This window comes from Apium graveolens, chromosome 7 (assembly GCF_009905375.1).
Source record: "Apium graveolens cultivar Ventura chromosome 7, ASM990537v1, whole genome shotgun sequence".
In the NCBI taxonomy this organism is placed as follows: domain Eukaryota; kingdom Viridiplantae; phylum Streptophyta; class Magnoliopsida; order Apiales; family Apiaceae; genus Apium; species Apium graveolens.
Window position 1 is genome coordinate 88904687 of NC_133653.1, and position 23755 is coordinate 88928441.

General features: G+C 37.1%; 2 protein-coding genes across 4 annotated transcripts; both read right to left on the reverse strand.

Moving 5' to 3' along the window:
- Positions 1-292: 292 nt before the first annotated feature.
- LOC141670385 (transcription factor bHLH52-like) lies at positions 293-1794 on the reverse strand. The gene is made up of 3 exons (XM_074476202.1): positions 1672-1794; positions 787-1521; positions 293-536 (listed from the first exon to the last, which is right to left on the reverse strand). Exons 2-3 carry the CDS (start codon positions 1492-1494, stop codon positions 351-353), a joined length of 894 nt encoding a protein of 297 aa, XP_074332303.1. The 5' UTR covers positions 1495-1521; positions 1672-1794; the 3' UTR covers positions 293-350.
- Positions 1795-3171: 1377 nt separating this feature from the next.
- On the reverse strand, positions 3172-23076 carry LOC141671923 (mediator of RNA polymerase II transcription subunit 15a). 3 transcript variants are annotated; one of them, XM_074478367.1, is made up of 14 exons: positions 22958-23071; positions 22741-22789; positions 22479-22545; positions 22263-22384; positions 21870-21981; positions 21582-21696; positions 18534-19895; positions 16458-16507; positions 14839-14913; positions 13220-14620; positions 12786-13130; positions 4712-4912; positions 4504-4592; positions 3172-3751 (listed from the first exon to the last, which is right to left on the reverse strand). In XM_074478367.1, exons 4-14 carry the CDS (start codon positions 22376-22378, stop codon positions 3547-3549), a joined length of 4071 nt encoding a protein of 1356 aa, XP_074334468.1. In that variant the 5' UTR covers positions 22379-22384; positions 22479-22545; positions 22741-22789; positions 22958-23071; the 3' UTR covers positions 3172-3546. The 3 variants fall into 3 exon arrangements, with proteins under 3 accessions (XP_074334468.1, XP_074334469.1, XP_074334470.1); XM_074478368.1 differs by having other exon boundaries at positions 22992-23056; XM_074478369.1 differs by lacking the exon at positions 3172-3751 and having other exon boundaries at positions 4494-4592; positions 22958-23076.
- Between the last annotated feature and the right edge of the window lie 679 nt (positions 23077-23755).

Below are 23755 nucleotides of genomic sequence, written 5' to 3' on the forward strand. Positions count from 1 at the left end.
TGTGTACGTAAGAGTCAAACCACATTAAAAGTAAGTACTCTATGCTCTAATTTATAATTTTTTTTTTATTTTGTTATAGACAGAAGGGTAGTCATATTTTTCCCACTAGCTAATATCATTTTTCCCAACAAGAACTAACTGATATCATTGAAAGAACTTGAAAATTCATTTCTTGAAATTACAAGAGATATTTACAAGAAAATGAATTAATTAGATATAGTTAGCCTAGCTAAACTAAACTTAACTACAGCAAAATAAATATGATGATGTTGACAAACAACATCTACATGATTACAAAATTAGAAATGATTAGCCTAAACATTGTAGTTATTCGATGGAAAAAATGACAATTAAATCAGCTTAATGAGATCTTTAATGAGCTGAGGATTTGACTGGAGTTGTGGCTTTTGGGTTAAACTTCTAACAAAATTCTTGGGAACCAAACACTTCTCCGCTGAATACAGTTTCTCCTGAACCAAAGGAGATGTCACAAGTGCTTCAAGTTCAGGACTCTGCATTTCTTCCTCATTTTCCTCCTGCAATTTAATATTATAATTAGTAATTATTAATAAATAAATATGCAGCATTAACTGCAATTATTTGGCCAATTTCATACAGTGGTCATTTATTGCATGCAATGTGTTGGAATTGGACCACTTTGAAGCATTATTGACCATTTCTCTTCATTGTAGTGGCCGAAACAGGATTTTAAAAGAATCAGAAACCTTAAACCTCACAACAACAAACAAATTGAAATGAGAAATTTTACGAGAATATGCAAATTACCTGCATAAGTTGAAGAAGTCCAATTTGGGCTTGCATGAACTTGATATATTTAGAAGCAGCTTGAAACATCTCTGCAGTGTTCATTTTTTGTCCACCAGGAATAAGCTTTCCAAGCTCTTGTGTCTTCTCTGTTATCTTCCTCCTGCGAATTCGTGCCGCTATGCTCTGTTGTGACAAGTTCCCTCCTGCATTTGCTGCTTTCTTCACTTCATTATCAGTACTACCCTCATTAAAAACTGGTGGCATTGGAAGTTCCGGCAAGACAAATTCGGGCAGGAAAGGAGGATTCGGAACAAATCCCACATCATACTTACCGATGTAGTTGTCATGAATAGTCATATCAGGATAGAAAAAACAATTTTCCTGAAATTTGGTACGTTTCGGGTAATGATCAAAGCATGCATCCTCCTCCACAATTTCTTTTGGTGGGAGGATGTCTAAGGAAGCAGGAGAAGGCGTAAAGGCGGTATAAGCATCGACATTTTCATCAGAGCAGAACAAGTGGTCGTTTTGAGTAAACAATGTGTCAATGCAAGTGTCAAAGTTGTCATGGAAATTGAGAAGCTCTGGTGGCAAAAGTAGGTCTTGAGAAAGTAGTTGGTCTTGAGGAAAAAAGAAATTTTCACAATTAGTAGTAGTTTGATCTTGTTTGAGATGCTGATGATCAAGTACTTGAGTACCCCAGTTGGAGTAGTAGGTCAGTGCCATGTTTTGATGCTAATCAACTTCAACAACCTGTTAATCAAACATTAACAAAAGGTAAACTAAAGCTTCATAGTAAACTTAAAAAACAAAGTAAACAAATGTTTAGACATGCAGTCAGAATTAGACATGTAAAAGAAACAGAAAAGTGTAAGTAGGATAAGAAAGTAAATGCAAAAATACCTGAGAGAGGTTAGCTAGGAAGATGTCTTTAATTATGTTAATCTCAGTGTTAATCTAGTCTAAATACAAGACTTGCTCTTGAAAAACATGGGGAGTAAAAACAGTTACTAGAGTGTAATATATAGAGGATTATAGATAATTACACTTTTTTTTGACAGTGAAAGAGATTAGATAACTGACAGGGATAATTAAGTAAATTAGAGTGTTAATGAAATAATAGGGGCTATAACCACTCTCTCACACACGCACAATCTGGTACCTGCATTTCCTAGTTTTTCTCCCCATTTTCACATGACAGTTATCAGACCCTGCAGCCTGCAATAGACATGCTACTACTTATGTACTGTTGTCTATTTGTGTGTGTATGTAATTAGTGTTGTAAATTAATTAATTAATTAATTACACTTCCAAGTAACTGTATTTTATTGACCCTCAAGTAGGATTTTGGTTCAGTTATCTTAGTATTCTTATTATATTAATTATTTTTTATTGGTGTAATATTTTTATTACACTTGTGAATAACTATAATTTGCTTGGTTTCAAAAAAAAACATATAATTTGCTGCTACCCCATTTAATCGGTCAATACTTATACGTTATTTTATTTTGTCTAGGATTTGTAATGCCGTATTATTGATGTGAGGTAATAGTTCAAAACATGCTGAGCAATTCAACCCAAATAAAAACCTGGTTTTCTTTAAATGCAATGTCCTGTGATAAATTAGTAGTTTAATTATTTTATTTTTAGTTTTTAACATGAAAGAAGCCTATACATTTTTTTAATAATTTAATAAATAAATCAAGAATCAAGAATTTTATTAAGTTGTATGAATTCATTTGTCCAAGATATTTTTTTAGCCTAATATACCTTATAAAATATATTTTAAAAAAAATTCGGAGCGAACATGTGAAAATAAAGAGCAATGGTTTTCATTTTCATTGATGTTGGTACGTAATATATAATAAATTCATCTTCTTCTAAAAATAATAATTTCCATAAGCTAATACACAATTTGTTTGACATAAACTTTTTATTATATTTTTGTCTATGTCATCGTCCATATTCCTTTTGTTTTGATTTAAACGGCTTCCTTATCAATAGAATTAGGCAATACACATGTTGGTCTCTATTTCCTATTCAATTTCTTTTTGTTCTTTTTGATTGTACGTCTTGCTTGGAGAGGAAGGGTCCAAGGGGCCTTCTCGTCATTATAATTACTTTGCCAGTCAAATATCCAAGCTATAAACTCGGGGTGTCTAGTTACTAGTGAAAACGTTCGCGCCAAAATTAAGGAGCTAATTTCTATTTTCGTACTTGGGCCACCATAAAAGGAGAGAGGTTGTTTAACTATTTTAACCAAAAATTTAATTATATTTATAATAATACTAATAAAATTAAATCATAAATTCACAGCATTCAGTAATTCTTCTTGCGTGACTAATCCGTTTTATAAATAAGTTTGCTATGCCAAATACTTTTTTTTTTATACTAAAAACAAGCTGCAGTAAAAAAAACAAGTCTTATTAGGCAGTACCGGTGCAACTGTCTTGTAAGGTTTGGTAAAATTTGTGACAAACATTCGGTAAACGAAACATGGAGCAATGTTGCAACTCTGACAATCTATAAACGACAACTTACTAATATTGGCTAGCCATGTTGTCGTCGAGGCTACAACTCCCTCCTGATGCAACATTGTACAAGGGATCTAGTCCTTCTGGTGACCAACTTGCTAATATTGGTAAGCCAAATGTTGTGCTCAAAGGCTTGAAACTCCCTCCTGATATAACAACATTCTACAGGGGTCCGGGGCCCTTGGTGACCGTCTTAAACATTTGTGTTTAAATTTAACATATTACACTACAGTTTCTAATATACTCATGTAGTCAAACAGTCTTCCCAGGTTCCATACTTTGAGCTGAAAGTTCCGCCACCACTCTGCTGTGCATACTCAGATATGACAGCACGAGCACAAATGTCCCACGTCTTTGCTATTTCCCCAATCGACATGGGCTGTGAAAGGCTTCGAAGCGAGATGCTAAATTTCGACCTTGCCTTCATTGAAAGATCTTCATAATCCTTGCTGAGAAAGAAAACACAGAATAGTAAGATTTAGTGCTCAGGGCAGGGTATAGTGTTTTCTACTCTCTGAACACTAAAAAGTTCTAAACAGTGAAGTGATAAGCAGGCACACTACTTCCATTGGTATAACAATCAAATGCTACCTTTTAACCATCTAATCTGCTGTTGGTTAATGAAACTAAACCAATCCCAGAAAGATTAATAGGAATACCACCTACTAAGAGTTAATGATAAAGGCAACCCAAAATACACAAATAACTAAAAAAGTTCTATTTGTTTCACAAATATCCCAAATAAGCGATGATGGGTGCCGGGGCACACTTCAACATTTGTTTCATGTATGTTAAATCACCAAGATACTGATGCCATTTCAATTTGAGAGCTCTATCACTATTTTAAGATGAAAAAAATATGAAGATGAAACATACAACACCCGACTCAGTGCCGTGCTATATAAATCAATTATCTGACAGCTATTTTCAACGATCAGTGAAGGAGAGGGGATGTTAATAGAAATATTAAAAACAAAGAGGCTTAGGGCAAAGAACTTATTACTCAACGGACCCTTGAGAAAAAATTACTGTGAGGAGGAGAATTGCTGAGCGTATCACTGACAAAATATTTCATATGTAGTACCGAATTTTATGTACCTCGGTGACTTCAAGATAAAGAAAAACACGACTATTATAAAGAAAATGCAGGCAAAAAATGCTAAAAAATATTTAACGACATACAAGTTCCTATTATTCGTACCTGACTTCAACCGGAAACTTGTCTAAAAGAATCGGGCTACAATTTGGATAATTTCTGGGAACAAGCAATCTCAAGGGCTGAATTGGTGACTGTAGCAAAAGAAATACTTTGTCAGAAAAGCTAAAATAATGCCTTACAGGTCCTTGAAAACACAACTTATAAATCAGCACAGAAAGGAAGAAGACAACTTATCAGGATTGAACATTACCATTTGGGAGGAAACATACTGCGACTTTAAGTTTGGACTCAGAGCTACTGCACTATAAGAACACTTCACCATAGTTCCTTCACCGCCTTCTTTAGCTGCAGCCATTGCAGTTGGATCTGCATCTTCATCACTGATATCTACCACAGTATCTATAAGTCGAGAATTTATCTCCTTCATTTCTTCAAACAGAGCCTGATTAGCCTGTCACCAAAAGAAGAAATTATATGTTACAGAACAAGCACATATAGGCCAATTTGATATGCCGACTCAGCAGTTGATATTAGAATACATATATATCAATACAATTAGGCAATTATCCTACATCAGTATTTGGCACTGCATAGAATGCACACAATATCCTCAATGGTTGAACACATTCAATATTTTAGTAGCAGCTAGCAGCTACGAAACAAACATGCTATCAGAAGCTGCATAGATGTCTGAAAATAATAAACTAAACATCTAAAAAAATGGTCAGTCAGGTAAGCGACTAGGCATATAGGTAAGCGACTAAGCACAAAATATAACACAAATACATATACATTATGATGTACATACCAGGCAAATAGGCAATACAGACATTTAAAGTACTTAAGCATAATTACATTAGCATTAGCACTCAAATGATTGAACTGAGACAGCATATCAAGGACTAATCCAGAATAATCACATTAAAAAATTAAGATTTTATACTACAAAAATTCCGAAAGGAAACCAAGTTTACATGTTTGAAATTCTCCTGTTCACAAGTTGAAAATTTAAAAGATTAAATCTTCGGAAAACAAAAGGTAATTATATATAACACATACAGTAAGATTAAGAAAAGACAAGTAATATTTAAAATAACCTTTAATAAATTTGAAACTTTTTTTATTTCAATCTTTTTTATGGTAAAATCGATCTTTGTAAAAGTAGGCAATTACATAATTTTGAAAAACTAAAAAAAATCAAATAATTGATAATATTATTTTAATAAATTAATTCTATCATGTCATGTTTTTAATTTTTTTCAGGCTTCACGTTATTCTTAAAAGCTTACTTTTTTCAATTAAATAAATAATTATTCATATTTCATTATTATAATCTTGAACTGGGCCCGATCTATTAATGTTACAACTGATAAATAAATATACAAATTTATCTATCCAATTACTTTTGCAAACTTCAAGCACACAAAGTGCTCACTTTTGATAGTTCAGGTACAAAAATTGTATATTTTCATTATTCTAGTATACAAAGAGTAATAAATTTGACAAACTTAGGATATTTTAACCGCAGTACACAAATTACTTGTTCTTGCAAAGTCAGGTACACAAAGTACACTATTGATAGTTCAGGTACACAGTGCAAAAATTGCATAGAGGAGGTCCATAAGTGCATTTTACTCTAATTGAAACATCAAACTTGAACAGTCTGTTAAATCAACAAATTCTACACTAGCCGAACACTAGGTATGTAGTAATATGTAATGGAACACCTGCAACAAAAATCTGTAAGTTGTGTGTTTCTGCTTATAGTGAGAACAGCAGATTTCACTTTTTTTTAAATCTTGAGGTTTAGATTGTTGTCCCGATTTAAACATTCTTAAAATATACTTACGAAGATGTTTTTTGTCAGGATCTGCACAGTGTTTCTAGTACTATTGCTGTGTTAGTATTACTGTTAGTAGTAATTAGTGGAAGGGTAGTTCTGTTTTTTCATTTCAAGGAGTTTGTTACATTTCAATCAAGGTTTATAAATACTTGTATCCTGAGGTGTTGAAACTATTATCAGAAAAAGGAAATCAGTTTTCCACCAATCTCTTTCTCTCTTTAGATCTGTTTAATAATCATAGACAAAAAGATTGAACTGTCAGAGAATGTGTGTTATCTTTCTCATTGAAAAGTGTCCCTTTATACAGTAGGAGTCCTAGCTAATTACAGGAAAATTAGATGCTAAAAAACTAGCTAATCACATGCTAATTACAAGCTATCCTCTCATATACAACTAATTAGTTAGTCAATCAATCAAAGCACAGTATATGCATCAATAATCACACAATATATGCTTTCAAATATTCAAATAATTCAGTAATGAACCAAAATGAAGGAAGGCCTTTGCTGTTATATACTCAAACAAGAAAGAAAAGTAAGGACAAAAGGGTAACTTCAGCTGGAAATGGAATAACGGGTCAACAGTTAAGTCAAGGGGCAAAAGGGAGAATACAGTAAAGGAGCAGGGGCAAAAGGGACTTTGTGCAGTTGGACAAAAGGGGGGGAAGTGCGTAGGGTTTCATCTTATCGATTGGCATTTGTGTTGTTTAGTAGTTGGAGAGAATTGGGCCTCTCGAAAGTCCAACAATCTATCTTTCAATTGTAAACCTCGTTAATTATCATTGTTAGTTGAGATTGTTTTTCAGTTATTATCTTGTTGAATTAAGTAAAACATTGCAAAGTGGTATCAGAGCACTTCGTATCCGATGGGGCCACCAACGACGGCACAGCGGTTGGATATGGTGGAGGAGAAGCTATTGTTAGTTGAGGAATCGTTGAAGGAGATGGTCACTAAGACTGTAGAGAAAGCTATGGAAGCTATGAGGCACTCGTTGACAGAGGTATTGATGGAGGGACAAGGAGCAGCCAATCAAAAGATGGGGGCGGAGTTTGAAGCGATGTCTGGCCGCCTCGAGGGTAGAATCAACCGCAGCCGAGAGTACCACGAGTCACTCATCAATACTATGCGTAACGAGCAGATCAAATTCCAATCTGAGGTACGCTCTACACTCACGAACCTACAGTCCTTTCAAGCCCCTGTCCCAGACAAAATCGATGCAAGTGTGAATAAACATGGGTAATCAGTGGAAACATTGGGGCTAACTCCGTTGGGGAAGTTGGAGATGAATGGAGGGTTTGGGGTTCGTGGCACACAAGGAGGGAGTGTAGCCGGTGGTGGATCTGGTGGAGGTCCGGGGGGAAATTACAGTGGATACGGTGGGATGGGCAGTATGAGTGGAGGCAATGGGAACTGGAGGTATAGAAAATTGGATATGCCCATTTTCGATGGCGTTGATCCAGATGGCTGGATATTGAGAGTGGAGCGGTATTTTTCTTTTTACCGGTTGTCGGAGGAAGAGATGTTAGAGGCGGTGATAGTAGCTTTGGATGGGGATGCGTTACGGTGGTATCAATGGGAAAATAAACGACACCCATTACGACGATGGGCAGATTTGAAGGTGTTTATACTACGACAGTTTAGGCCTAGTAACGGAGGATCGTTATATGAACAATGGCTAGCTACTGCTCAAACAACCACAGTTAACGAGTATAAACGCAAGTTTATTGAGACTGCAGCTCCACTCGAGCAAGTGTCGGAAGAGATGCTGTTAGAGCATTTTGTTAATGGAGTGAGGTTGCTACATCCCATGTGCCTGGAACAAGCCATGGAGCAAGCAGTAAGGGTAGAGGAGAAATTAAAGGTGATTGGATATCGAAGGATGGGGCTAAGTCACATCAAGACAGGGGCATTGTCGTTGTACAACAGTGGGTCGTCTACAGTATCCCCGTATTCAGGAATACAACCCTCTAGTCCCACACTGACCAGGGCTTGGAGTGCAAGATCGTCTACGACTCAGGCATCGGTCCAACCTCCCAGGACGGTGACCACTAGAGGTTAAAAGGTTGACGGAAAGGGAGCTCCAGGAAAAAAGAGTCAAGGGGCTTTGTTACAGATGTGATGCGAAATGGATGGTGGGACATAGATGTGCTAAACGAGAGCTGAGTGTGATGCTGATTGAGGAGGAAGAAGGAGAGGTAGAAGGTGAAGGTCCGGACAGCCCACAATCACCGCCCGGAGAGTTGTTAACAGAGGTCTCGTTAAATTCAGTAATAGGGCTTTCCAACCCGAAGACAATGAAGTTAAAAGGGCTGCTCGGGGATCACGAAGTTGTGGTGATGATCGACCCGGGAGCCACACACAACTTCATATCATTAGCCACGGTGGATAGGGCATGAGTTAAGGTCACGAATTCAGGTAGTTTCGGTGTATCATTGGGGAATGGTGAACCTATGAAAGGGGACGGAGTATGTAAAGACGTATTGTTACAACTAGATGGAGGAGTAGAGGTAAGGGAGGATTTTTTGCCACTAAAACCGGGAAGCACGGATGTCATCTTAGGCATCCAATGGTTGGAAAAGCTGGGGATGGTACTCACTAACTGGAAAACACAGGTTATGAAGTTCGAGATGGAGGGTGAGCCTGTTACACTGGTGGGAGATCCAACACTGGTCCGATCTCAAATTTCATTGAAGGCACTGTTGAGAGGTATAAAAAAACATGGTGGTGGCTACTGGGTGGAATGCAGCCGCATAGAGGCCACGGTACAGGACAGTGGTAACTGCACTGGGAAAGATCCAGAATTCTTAACAGAGGTGTTGGCCAAGCATAACAGGGTATTTGAGGACCCAGTAGGACTCCCTCCCAGCCGGAACCGAGAACATGCCATTGTGTTGAAAGATGGAAACAATCCCATCAGTGTTCATCTGTATCGATATCCCCAATCACAAAAAGATGAAATTGAAAAGCTAATCCGAGAGATGCTTGAGGTGGGAATCATCAAACCTTCAACTAGTCCATTCACTAGCCCTGTGCTTCTAGTAAAAAAAAAGGACGGTTCATGGAGATTTTGCATCGATTACCAGGCTCTAAATAAAGAAATTGTGCCGGACAAATTGCCCATTCCCGTAATCGGCGAATTATTGGATGAATTACACGGGGCTGTGGTATTCTCAAGGCTGGATTTACGAGCCGGGTATCACCAGATTTTGGTTAAGCCCGAAGATACGCACAAGACGGCCTTTCGCACCCATGACGGCCATTATGAATTCTTAGTCCTACCATTTGGATTAATGAATGGTCCAGCAACGTTCCAATCATTGATGAACGATTTTTTCCGCCCTTACCTACGCAGATTCGTCTTGGTTTTTTTCGACGATATCCTTGTGTATAGCAGCAGTTTGGAGGAACACCAACAACACTTAAATACCGTTCTGGAGGTATTAGGCTGTCAATCTTTGTTTGTGAATCGGAAGAAATGTGAGTTCGGAAAGACTACTATCGGATATTTGGGACATGTAATATCTGCACAAGGGGTGGAGGTGGATCGAGAAAAGGTCCAAGCAATGTTGGAATGGCCACCACCACAGAATTTATGCGAGTTAAGGGGCTTTCTTGGATTGACGGGCTACTATCGTAAGTTTGCGGCAAACTATGCCCAGATTGCGCATGCCCAGATTGCGCAGCCATTGACCGAACAGTTAAAAAAGATAACTTCGGGTGGACTGCAACTGCTATGGAAGCGTTTGACAGGTTAAAAGCAGCTATGATCAGCCCACCCGTGCTAAGAATGCCAGATTTTCAGCAAACGTTTGTGCTTGAAACAGACGCATCCGGTTATGGCGTTGGCGCGGTACTAATGCAGATGGGCAGACTCATAGCATATTTCAGCAAACTATTGGGAGTAAATGCAAGACAGAAGTCCGTGTATGAAAAGGAACTGATCGCGATTTGTCTCGCCGTGCAAAAGTGGAAACCATATTTGTTGGGTAGACACTTCATAGTGCGATCCGACCAACAAAGCTTGTGATTCTTGATGCAACAAAGGGAAGTAAACCCACATTATCAAAAGTGGGTCACCAAATTGCTGGGTTATGATTTCGAAATCCAATTTAAGGCAGGGGCTTCGAATAAAGTCGCTGATGCACTGTCTTGAAAGCAAGTGGGAGAGGTGATTCTGAATACGCTAGTGACTACCAGTGGTGTCATGGGAGCTGTTAGAGAAAGAAATGGAGGGTGATAAGGAATTACAGCGTATCAGATCAGAAGTAGAAACAGAAGTCAGGCAGCATAAACGTTTCTCTGTGGTGGACAAACGCCTACTGTATAAAGGGAGGTGCGTCCTGCCCCGAAAATCCCAACTGATCCCTAAACTGATGTATGAGTACCATGATGCAGCTATGGGGGGCCATTCCGGGGAAGTCAAGACGTACTTAAGAATGGCTACAAACTGGTTCTGGATGGGGATGAGGCAAGACATCAAGTTGTATGTGCAGAAATGTCAAGTGTGCCAACAACAAAAGGTTTCCCAACAACTTCCAGCAGGGCTACTGCAGCCTCTTCCAATTCCGACGATGGTGTGGGAGGATGTGTCCCTCGATTTCGTAGAAGGATTACCACTGTCTCACGGGTATAATACCATTTTGGTGGTAGTCGATCAGTTTTCAAAGTACGCCCATTTCATTGGGTTAAGGCATCCGTTTGATGCATTTACGGTGGCAGCAGTATTTATGAAAGAAGTAGTACGTTTGCATGGTTTTCCCGCGTCAATTGTATCGGATCGGGACCGAATTTTTTTAAGCACATTTTGGAATGAGTTATTTAAACTTCACGGGACAGTTTTGAAGAGCACTGCCTACCACCCGCAAACGGACGGGCAGACGGAGATTGTGAATAAGAGTCTTGAGACATACTTGCGCTGTTTCATTGGTGATAAGCCGAAGTCATGGGCTAAGTGGCTGCCCTGGGCCGAATTTTCCTATAATTCGCACCACATTGTTCTACTAAGGTTAGTCCTTTTAAGGTAATTTATGGGCGTGACCCTCCCCATATTGTGAGGCTGGTGAAGGGGTGTACCCCCGTGGATAGTTTGGATGAGTTTCTGCAAGAACGTGATGCTGTGCTAGATGAATTGCATTTTCAGTTATTGAAGTCCCAGCACATTATGAAAGTAGCCGCTGACAATCGTAGAAGAGATGTCGAGTTTTTGGCAGATGACTTGGTGTATTTGAAATTACAACCTTACCGGCAACAGTCACTGGCTAGAAGACCATTCGAAAAGTTGGCAGCCCGTTTTTACGGACCCTTTCGCATATTGCAGCGTGTAGGACGAGTGGCCTACAAGCTGGACCTTCCCAGCCACAGTAAACTGCATCCAGTGTTTCACGTGTCACAATTAAAAAGAGCAGTGGGGACGACTCCGGTGTCACCTACTCTCCCAGCTCAGTTAACAGCAGATTTTGAACTGATCGTCGAGCCCGAACAAGTCCTGGAAGTCCGTCAAGTGCAAACAGGGGATGGGCCAAAACTGGAGGCTTTAATTAAGTGGAAGGACCTGCCGAATCATGAGTCTACTTGGGAAGATGTCATCACGGCAGCCCTGAATTTCCTAGGTTCCACCTTGAGGACAAGGTGGATGTTTGTGTGAGGGGTAATGTAATGAACCAAAATGAAGGAAGGCCTTTGCTGTTATATACTCGAACAAGAAAGAAAAGTAAGGACAAAAGGGTAACTTCAGCTGGAAATGGAATAACGGGTCAACAGTTAAGTCAAGGGGCAAAAGGGAGAATACAGTAAAGGAGCAGGGGCAAAAGGGACTTTGTGCAGTTGGACAAAAAGGGGGAAGTGTGTAGGGTTTCATCTTATCGATTGGCATTTGTGTTGTTTAGTAGTTGGAGAGAATTGGGCCTCTCGAAAGTCCAACAATCTATCTTTCTTCTTTCAATTGTAAACCTCGTTAATTATCATTGTTAGTTGAGATTGTTTTTCAGTTATTATCTTGTTGAATTAAGTAAAACATTGCAAATTCCTGGATATCAAGGAATCAGTTATGCCACAAAATATTCTTTAAGATCAGCATTTAGTTTCTTTGACACTGTTTACTCTCCCTCTCTCTCTCTCTATCTATCTATCTATAACTGAATTTTCTCTCTCTAGGGTTTACATCTCTCTATTACTATCATTTCTCACCTGTTTCTCTTGCTATTCTAGCTTATCTTCACTGATTCTCTACTTGTTTTACTGTTCAATTCATTTAAAAACATAGGACATATGAACAACTCAAAAAAAAACATGTCAAGGCATGACATTTATAATATCAACCTTTTCATTTAAATAGGACTACTTTTGAGGAAAATACACTCTAAGCTAATCATAGCACAGTTCAAGAATAATTTGAAGCATCACGGCAACCCATCAAATCATATGTCTATAGTCATAATGAAGAGAAATGACTTTAAATCATAGATGAACAGAAAACTGATACCTCATTTCTTGGTTTCTTGGCAATAGATGTTGCAGTTGACTCCAAGTCAGACAACTCTGAGCCATTAAACTGCTTGAAACTATCATTCATACTGCCTGTAGAAGATACAACATCTGAAGGCATAGCAGTTGTATAGCGCTTCATTTTTTTTGTTCCAGTTGTACCATCTTGCGAGATAAAGTTTCTTGCCTGTAGACGGCACTTGGTCATCGCAACCAAATCCTCTCCAACTGCTGCTCTTGATCCATTACCTGGAGCAGATCCTGCTACTCGATCTACCATACTAACGACTGATCCAATGTCACGAACAGAAGCAGTTAATGCATCAGCTGACATTGACTTCATCTGTAAATAAAACAGTAAACATCACGATAGTTCAAGTGCAGGAACTTTTTATGCAACACATAGTAGAACCAAAACTGAATTGCACTAACCGCTTTAAGTAAACGTTCAATAGGCTGTTCTGTAGCATTTGACTTGCCAGATGCAACTGTAGCTGGCACAGGATGATGTCCTTCTGGACTAGTAAACTCAGCCAGCAACGGTGATGCTGATATCCCAGGAGTCCCTATAGCAAGGGATTGGGCTGGCACCGATGCACCCGCTGTTTGATGGTGTCCAATATTTCCGGCATTGGACAATGCTGAAACACCGGAATTAACTTTTTCCGATTCCCCTGGCATAGGTGAAGGAACTGATGGAGTTGAAGGAGACGGCACAATAAAAGGTGAGTTGGCAGATTGCAAAGGAGTACCAGCTTTGGTGAGAGCACTAAGCATATTTTGCTGGTCAATCTGAGGAGAAGCGTGCTGAGAAATCTGTGGTGATGCAGGCTGCAGTAGTTGCGGTGACGAAATATGAAATTGATTTGCTGGCTTCAACTGTTGATATGCTGACCTCTGACTTGCAGAATGCTGTTGCTGAAAAACACCTGATTTAACACCCAGTTGTTGTCTTATCTTCATGTCAGTAGAATCAGACATTTGATGAAGGTGTGGTGACTGGTTTGACTGCATCTGTGCTGGCTGCTGTAGCTTTGTTTGCTGAAATTGTTGCTGTTGTTGCATCATCTGTTTTTGCATAGCAATTTGTTGCAGTTGGCGCTGTTGCATATGCTTCATTTGCTGGTTTTGCATCAACTGTTCTTGCTGCTTCAGATGCTGCTGCTGCTGCTGAAGCATGTTTGAAGTTTGCTGCATAGGATTATGGTTTGCCTGTAAGGAATTCATCCCATTTTGTGACGAAATGAGGTTTGCATTTGCCTGTTGTGCACCACTCACATTATTTTGTTGTAGAGATCCACTAGCTACTTGCTGCATTGAGTTCATAGAGTTACTCTGTCCTGGATCTAAAGCTGAACCTGGCTGTAGTGAATTTATCATATTCTGCTGTGCGTTGGGAAGCCCAGATACAGGAGAAGAAGGATTATGTTGCAAACTGGCCATAGTTTTCTGCTGCATTGTGCCCCCAGAACCTGGTAAATTCATTGATTGCATCTGGGGATTCATTTGATTATCAAGGGGTTGCAGTTGTGTCATCTGAGACTGTGGTGGTTGTGACTGCTGCATGGAGTGCATATGTTGTGGGGGAAGTGCCTGTCCTTGCTGCATCGGAGGAATAGGTTTCCGAGGCCTATTTGAATTAAGAATGCTCATAATCTGCTTTTCATATGATCCCAGTTTATCCTTGTAACCAATTTGTATATTGCTCTTGGAAACTTGTAATAATGATATAAAACGCTCCAGCATACTCTTAAAGGCTTTAAGCTTCTCCAGTTGCGGATTCTTTCCTTGCTGCTGCTGCATATGTGGCTGTTGTTGTAGAATAGACTCATTCTGCAGATGGAGTGAGGCATGGTAAATACATATGATATCATCAAGTTAACCGGAAAAAAATGTGTACGCCATCATCGACATTCGACACAATACTCCAAAGAAGAGACTCGTTATTGGAATTTTTCTATAGGTTGGCAAAAGAAGAAATAAAAGACAAAATCCCAAGATGGTAGTTAAGAAACATCTTAAAACACAAAAGTAAATAAAAAAAACATTACCTGATGCAATTTAGCAGCAATTTTCTGGTACATATCATTTAGATCCAAATAGTACATATCCTTCATGGCCTTTATCTGCAAGCAAAAGCTATATAGTTTCAGAAACGATCACTTAAAAGATGTTTTCATAGTAGTAGAAAGAAAAACTACAGTCCATCTGCTACTAATAGATCACATCAATGTAATTATTACGACTGCATTGCAAATGATTACCGACCTTCTCTAAATATCCCATTACATGTGACATTTCCCTTCAAAAAGATGTTTTTTTTCAATTTGTCCAAAGTACCTTTCCCATTACTAAACTAATTCACAAATCATCTCCACACCCATTCCAATCAGTCTCAGTGACTCTTAATTTAATATATCCTCAGTAACTCACTTTGTTGGCCCTTGGCAGTTAAAGAATTTTATGCTGAACTCTAGGTCTCCTTAAATAAGTGTTCATTATTAACCATTTTAATAGGCATATGCATGTGTGTGGGTGTGGGACTCCCAAGTAACAATCATCAGCATGATATAGCATTAAACTCTTGTGAAAAGCTTAGATAGTGCTGTTAGTATTCAACGAAGTGTACTTCTTAGTCTTCTCTGCAGTATTAATATCTGCAGAACTGTGCTCTTTATAATTCAAATATTTAGTTCAAAGATGCATTACATTCTCTAAATTTAGCAAGATAAACGGTATTTCCCAAATTTACAAAAATGATATATATAGTTATTTAATTTATCAAAGAGCGAAAGAGAGGGCACGTAAAAAAGGGAGAAGGGGGTTCATATTTTGAAGAATTATCACTATGCAGCAACCACATATTCTACTTCCAAGTTTAATGTATGCAACCCCTATGACTCTCGACCAGACTGTGACTTGATACGCTAAACCCAGATCAGTACTTAGGGATGGCAACGGGTCGGGTTCAGATAGGGTATTATAAAATCCAAATCCAAATATTTTCGGGTTATCCAAATATGTCAGGTTTCGGATCGGATCATATATTTTGCAGATATCCAAGATTATGAATAATGTAATCATATTTAATATAATTTATACATAAAAACACCATTAGTTACATTTATATAATAGCTAAAATTACAATACATTAATTAAGAAGAGTCAAACACATTTTTTTGCACGGGTCGACGTGGTAAGTAAAATCTAAGATACGTTAATAACATAATATTTAGTATTCCATCACAAAATGACTTTTTTTATCTAAATATATAAAAATAACATCTTAAATAATAAAAAATGAGATTGAATTAACGAGTTATAATTAACTAAATAAGTGTTATCTTGACATTATCAACTACTACTCAAATAATATAATAAAATATGTAAATTATATCTTACATCTAAAATATTATATATTATATTATTTATGTGTTGGGTTTTAATCGGATTTTGGGTCTGGATCGGATTTCGGATCGGGTATCGGTTCGGTATCATTGATATCCAAATCCAAATCCAAAATTTCGGGTTCGGTATATCCAAAGTTTCGGGTTTCGGATCGGGTATCCGCCAGATCGGATTAATTTGCCATCCCTATCAGTGCTGTGTTTTTTCCATTTTAAACATATAACTAGTAAGTTCATCTTGAACGAAATCACATCTACATTACCTTTTGATATATCTCTTCTTGCCAATCTCCATTAGTTGAATCCTGGGAAGCTACAAATTAAAAAATAAAACATATATCAATATCTTCCAAAAAATCAGCCCACTACAAAATACTTCATATGGGACAAGCTCAAATTTAATTAAAAAGGCTAGATTTAGAACATGATAAACATTTTGGCTAGTACGCAGCTTAAGTAACATTCAACCATTATTCTGTCGAGCCTTTCTAGTGCAAAATCATACTCCTGACCCCTAACATGGTGTAACTTCACTTTATTAAAATTTAGAATTTAAAAACAAATGAATTACATGACAAACTCAATGTTAACGGATCCAGATTCTAGAAGAAACATACTTCAAATTAACAGTAGATAATAGCTAATAAGCAGATCTTCAAGAATTCAACCGAGAGCTCCATATCACGTAATACGAAAAAATGTACACATATTGTAACAGAACAAACTTATCAGTTTCACTGACATTGTTTTATGCCATTAGATACATCAGATATATTAAAGAGGAATATTTTTAAAGAGTTGCCTAAAAGTATATTTTACACCTAGATACATAGTGTGATAAATGTATAATGTTTATTCCATGAAATTGACACTAATCTGGTGGTAAAGATTTACGGTTACCAAGGCAAGTCGATAACTGAAAGTTTTCACTTTCCCAACAAAACAATACCATATTTACATCTGTACTCTATAGATACCACTAATTTCTTAAACCTGTCTTTTCCATGAGAAAATCACTTAATTACAGAATTGTAAAGTTCCGCTGCATCTTCAAACAGGAGAGGAGCTGAAAAAAGGTACGAGACAATTTGTAGATGCTACAAATTCCATTCACTGGCTTGTGCGAAGTAGTCTCATACTGATTTTAGCTTGTATACAACCAAGTACTGCCACAACTCTTTCTCGGCTCTCCCTAATTTATGGTAAGCGGATACAAGGTGCGGATCTTAGAACACAGCACACACACACACACACATATATATATATGAGTGTCGGACTCAATATATTTGAAAAACTGAGATACATGAACAATTCCAAAGTTTGGACGCGAGTACAGGGATACCGTATAATTTAAATATCAATTATTTCTTTTATTAAAAATACTCTGAAACATAATTTTAGGGTATAGATATCTATTTTTTTTCACAAAAGTGACAGATTTTATAATATAAATTATACTTTAGAATATTTTATTATAATTATCATTTATTACTGCAAGAAACTTGAAAAGCATTTCACATCCAAAGTGAATTTATATGAAGAATAATATAAAATACTACAATCTCTTTTATATCCTATATAGGACATTTTTTAACATAAATATATGATACTTACCACAATACACTACAGAAATGCATGTGGAGTATTTTAACAGTTGGCCACCATTAAGTTATTAACATAATTATACATATGTTAGATATGTCAGGATACATTGCTTTGTTCAATAAGACGCGTCAAGTTCTTGACAACCCTTCATTATCTTCACTTGGTCCTCGTACAAAAATCATAATGGGAACACTTGTGTGTGTGTGATTGTGTGTGTTTGTGTGTGTGTGTGTGTGTGTGTGAGAGAGAGAGAGAGAGAGAGAGAGAGAGGGAGAAGAGGGAGAAGAGGGAGGGAGAGGGGGGAGGGGGAGGCTTATATGAACTTATACTTGCAGTTTGACCTATAAAAGCTTGTTCAAAGTACAAAGACCCGTGATACTTGTTGCAAACTGTTCTAATACAGAACAACAAGAACTCACTGAACATATTCATAGATGGTAGAAATTCAACAGGTTATATATGTATGGAACAGTCTAGTGCATTCTCGATACACAACAAATAAAAGATACAAATAAAAGCATCTATTTTACAGAGTTCAGAACTACAAGAAAGTAATCAATAAAAGAGCAGTTAACCGAAAGTATTTTAACAGATCTATGGCAGACTATTTGATTGATAATCGGAAATATAAACCACACATTAATTCATCACATATTAAAAATTCAGGATGCATGCATGAAGTTGCATATTAAAGAAGTGCAAGAATGTTAAATGACAAGGATAGAATTACATACTTGAAGGTGCCTCCGGCATCGCTCTTTGTGGTTGGAAAACCTGCTTCTGATCAATCACATTCTGCTGTTGAAGCAAGGTGGCTGGTGTTTGGAGCCTTTGCTGCATATCACGGTTCAACTGATTTGGCTGCTGTTGCAGACCTAGTGGCTTATGCAATTGTCCAGGCTGTGACTGTATCTGAGACATCATCTGCTGTGACTGCTGTTGTGACTGATTTTGGTTTGGCAATAGATTTGACATCATCTGCTGCTGCGATTGTTGTTGTGACTGTTGACCTTGACTCGGCAACAAATTGGAAATGCTCTGCTGAGATTGCTGGAGTGGAACCTTAGATTGTTGTAGCATGTGTACAGAGTGTTGATTATTCGGCATGACAGAGGTACCAGTCTGAGCTCCTAATACTTGATGGTGCTGTTGCTGCTGTTGCTGAAGTCCACCAACACTTCCCTGAGGTCCTATTTGCTGCTGATGCATATGTGGAAGGTTGTTTGGCAAACCCATCAGCTGTTGCTGTTGATTGGAAAGATTATTTTGTTGACCTAGCATCCGTTGCTGTTGCTGCATGTCAGAAATGCTATTTTGTTGCCCAATTAGCTGGTTTTGTTGAATATTTGTAGCGTTGGACTGCCCCACAAGATGCTGCTGCTGCTGTTGCTGCTGCTGTGTAGGCAATACTGCTTGTTGTTGCAATGTCGTTTGCTGTTGATGAATATTTGATGCCTGTTGCTGTCGTTGCCTGAGAGATTGTGGATGTTGCTGAAGCACAGATTGTGTGGATTGCTGATTCTGCTGAAGGCTGGAAAGTGGAGAAGACTGCATCATACTAGGTTGCATAACAGATTGCTGAGAAGAATGCAGCTGATTTGACTGCAACAGATTTTGCTGCTGCTGTAGTTGCTGAAGGTGAGATTGCATCTGGGAGTGTGATATAGCTCCTGACTGGTACTTCTGCTTCAAATGCTGCTGATAAAGACTCTGCTGGGAAGTTTGGGGTTGCTGTTGCTGTTGAGGAACCCCTTGTTGCCTCCCAGGCTGCATCTGCCTCTGGGAATTTCCAAACATATTTGAAGAAACACCTTGTCCAATTGAACTTGCTACAGAGTTCTGTACAACCCCAGAGATGTTTGGTATGCTCTGCATGTTGTTATTCTGGTTAACAACATTAGGAATATTATTCTGTGATAAATTGCTAACCATGGGCAACGAGGACGTCAAACTAGCAGATCCTTGCATTCCAGCTGAGCTTATATTATTAGCAATATTCTGAGGTAGTAGTTGACCCGACTGGGACAAATTAGTTTGTACCGGAACAGGAAGTGGTGGCCCTTGGCTGTTCAGCTGAGATTGCATGTTCTGAGAACCTGTTCACCAAGAGGAGCAAAATGGGAAAAAAATGGGCAAAACTCACAAAAGTAAATGCCATGAAAATAAAACTGATGTGCCAACAGTGCACAGAAATAATAGATAACAAATATGCATGAAATAATATCACCAGGACAAAAGTTAAAAAAATTGTAGGAACGATGCCGGACAACTAACGGAGTGGCTGAATGGAAACTCATGACCGCCAGCACATAAATCCAACGGCACAAAAATTAATGGTTCAATATGTATAGAAACTCAATCTAAATAGAATACGACAAGGTTAAGTATAAACAGTGTAAACTAAATCTAATGGACTAGGGCCCATAACAGACAAATCTGTAATGAACTAGAACACACAACAAAACCCTAATGAACTAGGGCCAATAATAACTAGACTTATCATGAATAACTTAAATAAACATTTAAAAAAACAACTATGTAGCTACACCCCACATAAAACTATAAACTACTTTGATACCCAAGCAATTTATCTAAACTAAATATAATTATTAATATTTACCCCAATAAAAATAATAATTCTCTTTCATTTCCACTCAAGGGAGTCTGAACAGAAACCAAATTTGGGAACAATACAGATTATACTTCTCTTAAAAGCCGTCAAAAATCCTTTGCAGTTCATCATTAGTAACAATTTAATAATGCAATCAGAGGGAGAAAAAATAATAAATTTATTTATGTAATAATGTTTCGATAACATAATTCCAGAAATAAACGGAAAATCAAAAACATTTTGATATTCACAAATGTTCTCTCGCACACAAACACACACGCGTTTTTAGATAAAATATAAAATCCTGGTAATTATAGGAAATAAATTAGTTCTCTACGCATTTAGCCACAGGAGATCAGTTTCATTTATACTGTCATAACACTGCCACATAAGAAGAATTGTGAACTCCGCTAGTATTTACCATAAAAGAAATTACCAACTTAAGTTTATATACAATTAAAGTCACTTCGTATTACCATTTTTCACAATCTTTTCTGACTGATTTAATTAATTCATGAAGATCACATTATATTCGATGCCTTTTAAAATGGAAGGACAAGAAACATATATGGTTAAGTTCCCGATCACACTCAACATACTACTGTGCACACGAGGGAGAAGTTAGAAACATTTCTACTGCAAGGGGCAAGGGATGATAGAAGATCATCGAGAATTTCTGGTAAACTGGTTTAGGATATGATAAGCATATATGCAAAAACATCGTCCCTTGCGATTCTTTTAGAAAGTTTATCATAACACTTATTGAAGGTCTGCCATAAAAAATCATAGTTCCATGGAATTTAACATTATTTCCCTCCTCCAAACCATTACTAATGCAACGCACTCCATATAAAGAGTTCTACAATCCCAGTGAAACAAGCAACGCAAAGCAAATGAGCATGTGCACGTGCACGTATCTACAGATTAGCACAGACCACTATGTTTACGATCTGAAAGTGCCAAGACTTTAGAAGCTAAAGAGTAACACGAAAACTCTATGCATGATTATGCCAAGTTTCAAGCGACAGGCTGTTCTCATTTCCACATGCACATATTCTAACATTAAAATGTACTGTTACAGATTATCTTCAAAATGAGATAAAGAATCAAAGATAGAAGCCAAGAAAACATGTATTAGTTAACATAGCTAATTGTGCAGAAGCACATTTACCTGGATCCGGGGGATTCTGCCCATTATTAGAGGAGTTAGATTGCATAGCATTAGGCATCGGATTTTTTGTTTCCATAGTCAGCATCTTTAATGATATCTTTCTAAGATAATCGGACTGAAATTAATTAATTGCAAAATTTCAATAAAAATATTATGACAAAGTAGAAATGCATTCAATAATTAACTTCCTGAAAACTTTAATATGCAGAAGAAAATATGACACAATATGAGAAGAAAGTAAACGTATTGTAACGCTCATATTAAACACGCAATGCGCAGCTACATAACCTGGCTGGTTGCAGCAGTATAAATTTTCTCTTCAAATCTCACAGCAATTTTCTCGAGCTCTTGCAATCCCTCTTGTCCAGAGAATGGAAGATGCCTCTTCAAAGTGTCCATTCTACACATAAATGAATTAATTATTACGTCGACTCATGAAACTATATCAATTAATAATATAGGTCTAACAAAACTTTAATCCCTTTACCTTACATAATAAGAATCTAGATTCAAAAGGTCGTAATTATTAATCACAACCCTAGAACTGAATAAATTCACTTAATTTATAAGTTAACCAAGATACAATTGTACCTACTTTTTACCTATTTTTTTCCTGACACACATACACGCTACATACATAAATAGCCACATAAAACCTTAATTAAGAATCAATTTACATACATCTTGGTGACAATTCGTTGCCGGGAATCAGCTTGCAGCTGACCCCTCCAATCCCCGCCAGCATCCATAGCTGGTTCCCCACCACTTTGAGTAGGTCTCCAGTTGTTATTATCCATCAAACCCTAATTTCCACAGCAACCAAACAAGGCATTAAAATCAGGTCAAAATCGGAAAAAGTCCAACCAACTCAACAACCATCCCAAATTCACCACTCACCTCAAATCCACAGCACCCGAATCATAAAATCCAATACAATTCTCGGTAAAAAATCCAAACTTTCAACCTTATCAACCAAATTCAACAAACCCCAAGTCACAAATTATCCAAAACACCAACAACCCAACTTCAAATTCAAAAAAAAAAAGAACAAATCTGTACACAAATAACCACATATATCACAACAAATGAATCGAATAAAAAACAATCAACATACACAGCTAAAAACAACCAAATTACAGCTACATCAAAATCCACTCACCTCAAATTCAGCTCCAATTCCTTAAATCACACAATTGTCCGAGAACGACCTAATCAATCAAAAAGATGAAGAAATTAAAGAAACACAATTACACAAACAGCAAAAAAGATCAAAACTTCAATCAATTCAACACAATTTGTACATAAATCTGTGTGTGTGAACAAATGAATTAAATCAGATATAAAAGAGATAGATGAATGATAAAATAAAAGATTACAGTAAATTATTATAATCGAGAGAGATGAAGATGCCTGGGTCTTCTTGTTGTAAAATGAAGGTAGCTTTGTTATACATATGTTACACAATTTTCAACCCTGTATTTTAGGGGGTTTTCTGTTAAAACTCTTTAACTGCTCCTGTTCGGTAACTTTCCCAGTTGACTTCCTTGCTTGCATATTGTTTCATGTAAATGTTGCCTTAATTTGTTCTCATAATTCCAACCAGATTATTAGAGTCTGTTTTACTTTAAATATTCGCCCTTCTCGTTAGTTGTCCAGTTTTTACCTTTAACCAGTGTGGTAAATTATGGAATTGGTAAAGATCGGTCGAGTTACCGATTTATGATTAATTGAAAATCGGGGATTAATCGGAAAGATTAATCGGAGTAAAAATTGACTGTATTATAATAGTAAATTATATTTAGTATATTATTATCATTATATTATTTATTTATTAACAAATATATATTTATTATATCGTAATTTCTGTAATTATTCATATTTAAATTAATATATTATTTTAATTTAAATAAATAATTATATATACTCCAATAAAGAAAAAATCGTAAGAATTAATCGAATTTCAAAGATCGAATCGGTCGGATATTTTGTAGGGGGTTGAATCAGGGATTTATCGGGAATTTTTAGAACACTGCTTTTAACTAATTTATTCACAACATTTATATAATTATATATATATATGTATTTGTAAAATAATAATTTTAATTGTATTCTTAGATTTGTTCACGATTTCATAATAAATATATTAACACACACACATATATATATATTCATTA

What these genes read in the sequence shown, in the direction of transcription:
- LOC141670385 (XM_074476202.1), bottom strand. Translation starts at nt 1,494, where the DNA reads ATGGCACTGACCTACTACTCCAACTGGGGTACTCAAGTACTTGATCAT. An exon ending in GACTTCTTCAACTTATGCAG is followed by an intron (nt 537 to 786) that starts GTAATTTGCATA and finishes ATTAAATTGCAG; the next exon opens with GAGGAAAATGAGGAAGAAAT.
- LOC141671923 (XM_074478367.1), bottom strand. Translation starts at nt 22,378, where the DNA reads ATGGATAATAACAACTGGAGACCTACTCAAAGTGGTGGGGAACCAGCT. An exon ending in CAACGAATTGTCACCAAGAT is followed by an intron (nt 21,982 to 22,262) that starts GTATGTAAATTG and finishes ATTTATGTGTAG; the next exon opens with AATGGACACTTTGAAGAGGC. An exon ending in GCAGAATCCCCCGGATCCAG is followed by an intron (nt 19,896 to 21,581) that starts GTAAATGTGCTT and finishes CTTGGTGAACAG; the next exon opens with GTTCTCAGAACATGCAATCT.